The 12,294-nt window shown below is 37.5% G+C and overlaps 1 protein-coding gene across 1 annotated transcript; it reads right to left on the bottom strand.

Moving 5' to 3' along the window:
* Nucleotides 1-279: 279 nt before the first annotated feature.
* LOC110115287 (chlorophyllase-2, chloroplastic-like) lies at nucleotides 280-4,939 on the bottom strand. Its single transcript, XM_020848478.2, has 2 exons — nucleotides 4,612-4,939; nucleotides 280-983 (listed from the first exon to the last, which is right to left on the bottom strand). Exons 1-2 carry the CDS (start codon nucleotides 4,855-4,857, stop codon nucleotides 306-308), a joined length of 924 nt encoding a protein of 307 aa, XP_020704137.1. The 5' UTR covers nucleotides 4,858-4,939; the 3' UTR covers nucleotides 280-305.
* Nucleotides 4,940-12,294: the final 7,355 nt, after the last annotated feature.

Raw genomic sequence — 12,294 nt, 5'->3', positions numbered from 1 at the left:
GCTCTATATGTATATATATCATGTATAACAACTCAGTTAAGGTATAGCAACTTCAAGTCTAACGCATGAAAAAAAAATACCAAAAGCTACAGCATAAGATCAAATGCAGCAGCAGTGACAAATCTGTGAACTTGTAATATCCTATTAATTTCATAATAATCAAAGCCATGCATCCTTATATGTTTATTTATATAATTAAGAACTACAAGTGGAACTTAGAACCCTAAACCTCAAATATTTATAACAAGCATCAAATCATCCAACATATTTTTATTTATATATATACATGCAGCTCTCACAAATCTTCAGTCCTGAAAACAAGCTATTGATACCGCAACAGGTATTGCCAGCTCTGGATTGTCCCATAGGCTCCACAAATCATCCATATCACCCTCCAAATAAGCTCTCATAAATGCCACCAAGGCTCCACCCACAAAACTCCTCATAGGCTCCCTTGCCTTGCCATGCGCACACAAGCAATAAGTAGCTTTTCCTCTAATCCCCTTGGTCTCATCATCCAATATGTCCAAGTGTCCATAATCCTTGGCCACAAGGTGGCAAGCAGGAGATTTGCATTCATCAAAGAAATCCTGGTGGCTCACTCCCTGGGGAGAACAAGGAGGAAAGAAAAGATTCTTCTTAAGCCCGCCGAGGCCCGAACCGATCACCAAAGCAGCCATTTTTAGCTCAAATGAGTGAGGAATGTAGGTGAGGATGGGTGGATTGGTCTGCTTTCCTTTGTCCATCCCGTCGACCGGGTCGAATGCCATTAGAGCCGAAAAGGTGAGTGAGGTCTTGGCATAGCCTAGAGCTAGAGCAAATGCAACTTTTCCGCCACGACTGTGACCGGCAATGGCTAGTTTGTTGAGATTTGGCTGAACTTGATTAGGGAGGATGTGAACCAGGCCATTGATTAGCCAATCTGTTGTTTTTGCTGCATCAGAAATCTCTTCAGAGGAATCAGGTCCTGCAATGGTGTACAGCTGCCGTGAAGGATGGAAGCAAGTATATGGTTAGTGAAGTCTTAATATTTTACATAATTATAAGATACATTATGGTCCAAACTTTCATATTATATACAGTTTAAAAAATTCTATCCAATCTTAGGGAGATGAAAATCACTTCTAACTCGACCAACGAGTGGACGTAAATGTTTGATTTGAAGCAAAATAATTGTGGTCGCTAACATGATGCCAAACACTTATTGCCATAAGCTCCTTACAGGATCTAAGTATAAGTTTCCAGAAAATTAAGCAGAAAAAAATAGAACACAAATCATATCTGCTTATACCGGAAAGAAGAATATGCTGTCAATGAAATTGAAAGTTTTATTCTCTGTAGCATTTGTATCTTGCCAACCAGAACAACTAACTTGACAGTACATTAAACAAGAGGCTCTTTTGCAATTATAAAAAAAAAAAATTAGATGTATATAATAGTGCAAAATAATCTTACATAAAAAATAAAATAAAAATTAAGCTCTTAATATATTAGCAATGACATTAACGTATTAACTTATACTTATTTAGATGAAGAGCTTGATAGGCCGGCACCGGAGGAACCGGTTCAAGTATACAGGAGGCAGGCTAGTCCCGCCTCCCCTAATGATGCCGCCCACTTGTCCCATTACTTCAATTAAGTTCAAATTTGAAGAGGGGACGGCTAGAGCTTGGGGGGGGAATTTGATTAGGAAAATTTATGTAATAAGTAGCATGAGATGTTTAGGGTTAGGTATGCTTGATTTGTGTTATATTAGGGTTCTTTGGCGACTTGGGCTCTAGATTATCTTGTCTAGAGATTTGGGAGAGACGATCCTCCTCTCGAATTGAGGATCTCTTGTATCTTGTTTTCGTGATTGTTTGACTTTGATTTTCTTACTGCAATCTATCTTTTTGGGGCTGATTTCACCCATATTTTGCATTATTCCCGCTGTTTTCCACCAATTGGTGATAGGTTTGCTTGTAAACTCAACTATTACCCTTAGGGTTACTTGCGAACTCAAGTATTTCCTATCAGAGCTGTCATTCAGAATATATTAGGCTCTATTTGCATCATAATTGTTAAGATTCAGAGGGTAGAAGAAACAACGATTTTCTTTTCAAGAAATGAATACTATGACTGAGATAAAAGAAGATTTAAAAAATCCTACTTCTACTTAGTAAGAAATTAATTCGTGGGTGCTGCTTAAGAAAATTCTTGGCGGTTAGTTGAACTATGATATATCCTTGAACGAAATGAAACTGAATCAATGAGAGTTGGTCTTCTTTGATTCTACATTGATATTCTACTTTTTTTCATGATGATTTTCTTAATAGCTTCTTTGGTCATAAGCTGATTATCTAAGTTAGCTTGAATCCTGATTTCTGAAGATAGTTTTGTATTATGGCAACATACATTAATATATGAGAATATTTAGGTTTGTAGAATTTTTTCAATCAAAACTGTAAGTCTATAATTTTTAGGAAAGCATATGTTTTCTTGTGGTTTACTGCACATAAACCTTCTTATTTCAACTTATCATTCCATCAATAATACTCCTCTCATGCAATTCCCCCACCTCTCCTGTATCACTAACATTAATGATGTCTTTTGCCAGCTTCAGATCTCCCTTATGATGATGATAATGTCCCAAATCAAACTAGTAAATCAAGTAATGACTCATCTAACACGATTGTTGGTGATACTGTTGCAGCAGAACAATAAAATAAGGATGAAGAGAGAGAGAGAGAGAGAGAAGAAGAAGAAGGCATTGAAAGGTTTTGATAAAGTTGCATCACAAGATCTTATATTGATACTGATGGAGACTAAAAAATAGATTGACTTTGATCCATCCCTAAGCGCAAGTGTTGTTGTTGATACCGTGAATGAAACTATTGTTGATGTGAGGAGATAATTGTTGGATCGTTGGAATCATCAATCAATATCTTTCTACTACAATACTTGCATATTTAAAGGCTAATAAGAACATTCTAGAAGCTAGTAGTAACAAACTTGTAACAAACTACGATAAGTTAGTCCTAAAGAAAACTATTAGCTAGGATGTTCTACATCAATTGTCTTACGGGATGTTCATAGAAAAGTTCTCATTATCATGCTAGACAATGCTAAAGTGAAAAATGGTAAAGCCAAATTTTTAAAGAGAAATCTTGAGAATAACAATAGGATGTTCTGCTTAGGGGTTGAACCTCATGGTATAAGGACTTTAGCACATTGTCAAGGTGATATTAGCTGTTAAGGAGGAAGTAGTTTACATTAAAAAACTTGCACAGTCTACTAAAAGTATTGGTGAATGAGCAGAACTTTTAATGTATCTGGTTGTCGTTCTTCTCAACAACATCGAACATCTTTTACTTTTGATAATTTTGCATATTATGTAATTCCATCTCAAAAGATGCAAAAGGTACCCATACAATATATGTAATGATTGAAATCTCAAAACAACACATCTTGCCAAGAAGTGCAGGTGGATCTTTGGAAATACTGGACAATCATATATAGAATAGACAATACAATTATTGTAATCTTTCTTATTTATGTAGTCTTACATGGAACCAATCGTATATTACTCGAGCTTCAATCCAAAGATCTCAGGACAAATAATTTTCTATACTTAAGCTCATTTAATGACATCTCAAGGCTTATAACTCTAAAATCCCTCTTTCCCCGTTACTTCTTTGTTTTATCTGAAATTAAGGTTTAGATATAATTCACAAACTAATTTGAATTCAGCATCAACATAACCCATTTGATGAGTGGGCTCTTCCATTTTAGTATTTTTCTCCACTAAAAGGACATTAATAGCAGTACTTTTTTTGTTAATTTTTGAGTTGGCATTTACAAACTAAGTCATTGTGTACATTAACACCATATGACTCAAATGCTTATCTATTGGATTATGTCAAGCTCTAATTTAGTCAAGTCAGGTTCAAATCAGGATTTCAACATGTTCTATAAATGGATTGATTCAAATTAACTTTATTCAGGTTGTTTGTTTTTAGATTGAACTAGAACCGACCCATTAATTGATCCTCCAATTCCTCATACCCTGCTCCCACTCTCTCCATCTCTATCTCTCTCCTCCTGATTTTTCTCTCTTTTTTTTTTGGAACGGATATCCACCTGCTCACCCGAAAGGGCGCTTGGGATAGATGCCTCTTCTAGGTCAGCCGACGATTAGTCACGCCGCCAAATGCCCTTTCAGAGTGGCAGCGGGTGGATACTCTGGTCCCAAAAAAGAATAAAAAATTCTCAAACTGTAAAATCCCTCTTTCCCCATTACTTCTTTGTTCCCTTCTTTGTTTTACCTGAAATTAAGGTTTAGATATAATTCACCACTAATATTCTCATTCCAAGGCTTCAGTACTCTACCACTCTTGCTTTTAGAGATGTCTGACACTAAAATAAAGTAGTCTTCATTCACCTAATTATTTTTTTTAAGATTTTGTAAGTTATGGAAAACCTGAGAATTAACCGAAAAGTAAGCAATTAAATAAGAAATTATTTTCTAAATGTCAATACACACATAAAATTGGAACTCCGAACATGCAAGATATGAAGTTTCAGAGTCGAAAATAAAAAATAAAAATCTTGCAAGGGATAACTAAAAAGAACCTGAGGGGCGACCACAATAAAGCCATGAGAGGAGATGTGTTGAAGAAGCTGAGTGTAGAAGGAATTATAGAGAAGGAATCCATGAAGGAAAACCAAAACAGGAAACTCCCCTTCCTCGCAAGGCGCTGAAACCAGCAAGGGCTTCGGTGGAGGTGAAGATGCAGAGCCCTGGCTGTCTTCCTGTTGGACGCTGATGAGCTTCACTGTGTGCTTGCCAGTCTTGAAGACATGACAAGGAGAAGACATGTTAAATTCTGAGCTTCTTCTTTCTCTTCTCTGGTCCTCGCTGATCTCTTATTCAGTCCTCTCTCAGTAAGCATGCGCGTGTTTCATTTTCAGCCCTTCTGTTTCCCTGTGGATGATAAACTTGGGAGATCGCCTGCTCCTCTTTAAAATATGGGGCAATTATATGAAATATTTAAATTTTAATTATTTATAAGATTATCATCCTCTTATTTTATTCTTTAAATTGACATATCAATATCAAAATTCATAATAATACTCCCCTTATTTGGCACTTTAGTCAAATTTATAATAATTTGATCATGACAGATTGATACCCAATGACTTTGATGAATATTAGCCTTGTTCTTGTTGTCTTTCCAAGCAAGGAAGTAAGGCAGTGGCTATTATGAATGAGGTGCAAGTCTTCTTCTCGATGATAATTGAATAGCCCTTGCCCTTCTTCGGTGCCTCAAGAACACAAAGTGACCTTGCTTTTCAGGGTAAGGAGTAGAGGAAATGACCAATGTCCGAGTACTAGGTGTTATGGCACTGAAATAACTCAGTCATACTCCTAGGAAAAGTTCAGACAACTTTCAAGAAGATGGTACATGTACTTGAAATCGACACATATTGATAGATAGAGAATTCTTAGGGATGCAGGACAACTTTCTCTAACAACTAAATTGCCTAGTAATATTGAGAGAATGAGTGCCTCCTCAAAGAGGGGGTCATAGACTCACAGTGTCATGCCCTAAGATCTAAAGTGGAATTTTTTTTTTCTTTATTATCTTTTCAACTTATTATATTCATTTTCTTTCAGTTAACAACCAATAATCATTCATTTACAACTAGATCAATATGACATCCATATCTTATTAATTGTATCAAAAAATAAGTAAACATCAAGAAAACATAATTATATTGTTATAATCAATATTTTTATTCTACAGTTATAATCTAAAATAATATGTAGGATAGTCATCACAAAATTCATAGCTGCAAAAAAAATATACATAAAATAAAATCGAAACATTATTACCGTTAAGCCTCAATTTGCAGGCTCCTTACATTTACCTAAAATCATGTAAAAATCGCATAATAAGTTTACAAAACCTAACAAGTATCTAAAACTCACCATTTGCCTTTAAAGCAAGGCAAAATAATCAATATATATACTCTAATGCTAATTGATACATCCTCAAAAATTTATCTTAATCAGGCACGAATCTCAAGGAAAAATCAAGTGGGACACTTCCGAAACTAAAATTGGGGCCATCCAAACTCTGCTTATAGCAAACTTACAGTCGAACTAAATGTCTCAAAAATACAAACACAACGACACCAAATTTGACTCAATCCGAGCCCAAATGGATCTGAATCGAGGGCCTGAAGCAATGTTGGAGAGTTCAAACCACACTTTAAATTACCAAACGGTTACCAAACATGACATGCTTATAATCGAATCAAGCGAATCGACGAGACGAATACAACGAGTCTAAGATCATGGAATTCTGACATCATTAAGACCTTGAAATGTTTGGCGAACGGTCCATGATCAAGAGATTCAAAATCGGATGTTCATCCAAATCACTCCCCATTTACCCTCTATATTCCTCCTATTTATAGGCCATGCCACTCTAGGAAATCTATAAATAGACCCCACCACTTCAGGCCCAGAGTTTCGTCAGACCACCACCTAACGCCCAGAGTTCTACCAGACCACAACTTGAGGCATAGAATTTTTTCAAACCATCACTTGACGCTCGGAGTTTTGCCAAACCACCATCTGATGCCGAACTTCCACCGAACCACCGCCCGATGCTGAAGTTATGCCAAACAAATGCCATGTTACAAACTAACACCATAATTTATAAGTAGCATTGGACTTTTGCCATTCCACCAAGCGATGTTGTACTTTAATTGATCCATGTTTGTCACTAGATTTCAACCAAACGGTTTGCATTTGTAATCTGATCGCCATTAGGGAGGAGTCAGCCCATATTAATCTACCCAACACTAGTGGAATCATTTTAGACTAGGCCAGGCCCCGTGGTTTTTCCCCTTTCTAAGGGTTTCCACATAAAAATATCTTGTGTTCTCTATATGTGAGCTGGATATTCGTACAACACTAAGATGCAGTATTTTAACTCTATCACCGCATATATTCTAGCCCGCCACACTAATCAGTATAAATCAATATGATTACTAAAACAAGAGTATCCCACTAAGAGAATGGCATATATTAATCTATAAGAAAATCAATAAAAAGCCTATAAAATGGTGTTGCAATGAAACAAACATCAATTATTTATTAATTATATTCATGCTGATAGTTTAATTATATGCTTCTATCAATCATCATGTCAAGTATAACTGCCTATTAGCATACTATCAAACTATCTATCAATTAGTTCTATGCACTATCCTATAAATACAATCATAAATATAATTATAAAGAGTAAGGCAGAACATCCAATTTTAATGCGATGTTTCATTCTTTCACCAAAATTATCATCCAATTGGGAATCCGTCTTAATTTAAGCCCAATTATCATTATTTTTTATTATTTTAAGTCAATTCATAGGTGGCTTTCAACAATCATTTAAGAGTCGTCTACCCATCAGAGTAATTTGGTTAATCGATTACAGGCTACAACTATAATTAAACCACCAAACATGTTATTTAAAAAAAAAAAATCCATGAGCCCACCCTTCTACATATGATATTATATGTTAAGAGTCAAATCATATTAATTATAGTGTCAATAGTCAGGCTTCTTTGCTTACATTTAAATGTTATATTTTTCTATGTAATATAAGTAATAATCATGTCTGAAATGCATTAATTTATAAATTACAAGAAAAATCTATCAAATTTATATACCATGCATTTACTTCAAAAAATTATAGCTTCCACTTTACTAGGTGAAATTTATAATATTACAATCAAAATATACATGAAATTCATATTCATTATATACGAAAAGTTATATTATAAAAGTGCAAAAATAAGGAGAATATATTTTTATCGATTTAGGATTTATTAAATTCATCAAACTCAAAATTATTGAAAATCAAAGTGAGATTCAGGTTATAATAATCAGAAGATTTTTTATAGCAGAAGTGACAGACGAAAATCACCAAAACCCACATATGAAAATCACCAAAACTCACTTTCTCTCTCTTCCCTCCCTCCCTTTCCCTCACTTCTTCCCTGGAAAGCCACCAAAATTTTGGTGGCAGAGGCGTTGGGGGATTGCTTTAGTGCTTAGCATTTAAAATAAAATATTATATAAAAACAATGTTAGTAGCCTAATGCAGCAACGCTCCGATCCAACACCGTAGTGCCCTATGTTTAATTCAAAATTACTATAAAACAAATACTCCAATGTCGCGGCGGCGGTAGTTTCTGGCATTTCTTTGCTCTTAATCTTAGCACTACAGTGCTACCAAGAACAGCGCCAAAGCGCTATAGTTTAAACAAAAATTAAAGATCTCTGCAAAGTCGAAAGATCATGTAGAATCAATAGAAGTCCTAATAGAAGAAGAATATTAAGAAGGTCCACCTTGATCCTCCATTGAGTACTCTGACCACTACTCTCTTTTCTTGGATCGATAGCAATTAATCAATCACAAGGCAATGGGGGAGGAGTGGGCACAAGGTTTCCTTTGCTCAGTAGAAAAAGTAAACAGTGAATATTATGTAGGAAAGACAGAAATGATGAATCAGTCAATCAATTAAATTATTCAAAAAATTATAGTAAAAAATGAATATATTACGCTGGTTTGAAACATCAGAGCAAAGGATCTAATTAGGGGTGTCAATTTCGGCTCACGGGTCGTGTTCGGGTCGAACCTGAAACTGATCCGGGTTCAAACGGGTCGACCCTAACCCGACCCGGTTAGGTAAACGGGTCGGAAATGCCAACCCGGACCCGACCCGGCGGGTTGCCGGGTTGACCCGACACGACCCGGGAAACTGGGTTGAGTGGTCGCGCGGGGCAGGCTTGGTCGAGCGGAGCGGTCGCAGCGGGGGCGGGGTCGTCGCTGCGGAGCTGTCGGAGGGATCCGCTTTACTGAAAAGAAAACCAAAATTAAGCAAGGACTGAGTAAGCTTATTAAACCATTGCCGGGGAGCTTGACGAAGACCATAGATAGCCTTATGCAATTTGCAAACATAATGAGGGTGTTGAGAATCAAGAAAACCGGGAGGTTGTTTCATATAAACCTCATCATGAAGATCACCATGAAGAAATGCATTTGAAATATCAAACTGTAGAGTAGTCCATTTGCGATGAAGAGCTAGTAAAAGTAATACCCGAATTGTGGGTAATTTGGCCACCGGACTAAAAGTCTCTGTAAAATTAATCCCATGCTCTTGATTAAAGCCTTGTGCAACTAACCGAGCCTTATAGCGATCAATTTGACCATCAGACGTTGTTTTCAATTTGAAAACCCATTTGCATCCAAGTATGATCTTATTCGGGGGAGGTGGTATTAAACTCCATGTACCTTGCTGCTGAAGCGCCATGAATTCCGCAGACATAGCGGAACGCCAAGATGGATGTTGAAGAGCCTGGGTATAAGTAGTAGGAACGGGAGTTGGCTGTGGAACCGTAAGCAAGTCAAAAATAATCTTGGGCTTTTGATGGCCAGTCTGTAAGCGAGTCTGCATAGGATGAATAGAAGGAGCAGGTTTTGGTGGAGAAGATAACGGATTATTGTGTGGTGTGGAAGAGGTGGAAGTAGATTGTGAACTCGGTGAAGACAGTACAGAAGAATTAGGAATGTCATGATGAGTAACAGGTAACACAGGTTCGATTGTCGAAGAAGAATTTATAGGAGTTGTGGATGCTGTAGATGGAAGAGAAGTAGGGGTCAAGAGAAAGGGATTGGACGGTATGTTGGGTAAAGAATCAGAAGACTGTGTGGTAGTGGGAGTAAATGGAAAGACATGTTCATAAAAGACAACATGCCGAGAGACATAGATACTATTGGTTTGAGAATTGAAACAACGATATCCTTTGTGAGAGGATGAATATCCCAAGAAAATGCATTCTTGAGATCGAGGGGAGAGTTTATTTTCGGAGAGGGGCTGAAGCCAAGGAAAACACAAACAACCAAACGTCCGCAGATGATCTATGAGGGAAGTTTGTTATGTAAGAGTTTATAGGGAATTTGAAGATGACAGGATTTCGTGGGTAAGATATTAATAAGGTAATTAGAAGTAAGAAGAGCTTCAGCCCAAAAAATATAAGGAAGATGAGCGGTGTGAAGTAGAGCTCGAGTTGTTACTAATAGATGACGATGCTTGCGTTCTGCAAGACCATTCTGCTCAGGGGTATAAGGGCAGCTGTGTTGATGAGAGATACCAAGAGTACTTAAATAAGTGCGAAATTTATTACTAGTGTACTCTCCACCACCATCTGTCCGTAAAGTTTGAATTGATTTATTAAAAGAAGTTTTAATGAGTTGATAAAAATGCTGAAATTTAATGAAGGATTCATCTTTAGAACGCATAAGATAAATCCAAGTGTATCGAGTCGAATCATCAATAAACAAGATATAGTAACGGAAACCATTGAAAGAGGAGACAGGAGCTGGACCCCAAACATCTGAATGTATTAATTGAAAGGGTTGGAGTACATGACTAGTAGATGAAGTAAATAGTAACTTGTGACTCTTGGCCACATTACAAGACGTACATAGAAATGAAGAAGAGGAAATACATATAGAGGGAACAAGACGAGAAAGACATTGTAAAGTGCTGAGACTTGGATGGCCAAGGCGAGTATGCCACGGCTTCTATTTGCTGACCGAAGAGTGCAAGGCTTGAGAGATACCAGTGGACACGGTAGGAACTGGATAAAGACCGTCTCGGGATCGACCACAGAGAAGAGTGCTATTGTCCGAGAGATCCTTAATAAGGAAACCATTAGCATCAAACAAAATTGAACAATTGTTATCAGAAGTTAATTTATGAATAGAAAGGAGATTGTGAGAGAGATGGGGAACGTGTAAAAGATTTTTAAGACGAAGCTTACGGTTCGGATCAGGAAGAGGTAGTATGCCTTGCCCGGTATTGTGAATGGGAAGAGGATTCCCGCTAGCAACAGAAACTGTATCGGATCCAAAATACGGCGCAGATTGTTGTAGTTGAGTAGCATCAGGAGTTAAATGTGAGGAAGCACCTGAATCTAACACCCATTCCGTGACTGGAGAGTTCGAATTGCTGCTTGAACCGGTAAGAAATGCACGCGGGTTTGGAGTGGAAGTGGTTGGAGCGTATTGCATATTGCAACGGTTCCAACAATTTAAGGCAACATGACCAAGTTTTCCACAAATTTGGCATGTTGGACGATTTGGAGCTGAAGCAGGGGACCGTCCTGTAGGGTTGTAGTTCGAAGAAATCTGCACATTTGATTCAGACGGACTTGTTCTGAAGGGAGCTCCGCGGCCACGGCCTCTTGAAGAAAAACGTCCACGAGATGTATTTGAACGAGAAGTCCACAATGCTGTGTGATCCGAAGAAGGTGGAGCTTCCTTTTGATGCTCATTTTGTAGGTTAATTTCTTTACTACACAAGAGTGAATACAAGGCATCTAAGGTAACCGTCTGCTAGATTATCCGTATACCCGACTTAAAAGGGTTATAAATGGATGGCAATCCATTTAATGCGTGAAGTATGACGTCTTCGACGTCTATATGACCTCCGGAGGATGAGATATTGTCTACAAGAGCTTTAACTTGAGCCAAATATTGTGTCATAGTGAGATCTTTCATCTGAATAAGATGTAATTCATTTTTAAGTTGAATCACACGAGAACGATTTGTAGGTTGAAGTCGTTTCTCTAATGTCACCCATATCTCATGTGCAGTGGACAAAGAAAGGATATACGGTAGAACTGAGGCCGAAATAGTAGATAATAGGGCTGAAACCAGATTTTGATCAATCTGTTTCCAGAGTTTTAAATCAGCGGTATTTGCGTCCGAAGAAGAAGAAGCTGGAGGCGTGACACTTCCAGTCAAAAAACCTTCAAATCCATTTGCAGAAAAAAGCTTGAAAACTTGAAGCCGCCAAATGGGGTAGTTGTCATTTGTAAGTGACGTAGAAACAATGTGCTTCAAGTTGCTCATGAGAAACTTGAGAGAAGAGGGAATGGTAAACTCTGTCATTGCGACTGACAGAGAAGACGATGTCGGCGGAGCCGAAGCAGAAGCAGAAGATCCTTCCGATGCCATTAGAATGATATTACCTGAAGCTCTGATACCATGAAAGCATCGGCTTCATCACCTGCATAAGAAGAAAACAAGAACAGAGGAATGGCAAGCTTATCGGAACCTTAGCATAGTTTTCTCATTACTTCCTTGAGCATATAAAATCAGGTTTTATAACCTGTACAGGGAGCAAAACTGAGAAGAAGCAGTGAGCGGCGCAAAGCTGCTAATACATGAGAGC

This window comes from Dendrobium catenatum, unplaced genomic scaffold (genome assembly GCF_001605985.2).
Source record: "Dendrobium catenatum unplaced genomic scaffold, ASM160598v2 fragScaff_scaffold_261, whole genome shotgun sequence".
Taxonomy (NCBI): Eukaryota; Viridiplantae; Streptophyta; class Magnoliopsida; order Asparagales; family Orchidaceae; genus Dendrobium; species Dendrobium catenatum.
The sequence above is the reverse complement of the archived record's forward strand: the minus strand, read 5'-3'. Positions and strand labels throughout refer to the sequence as shown.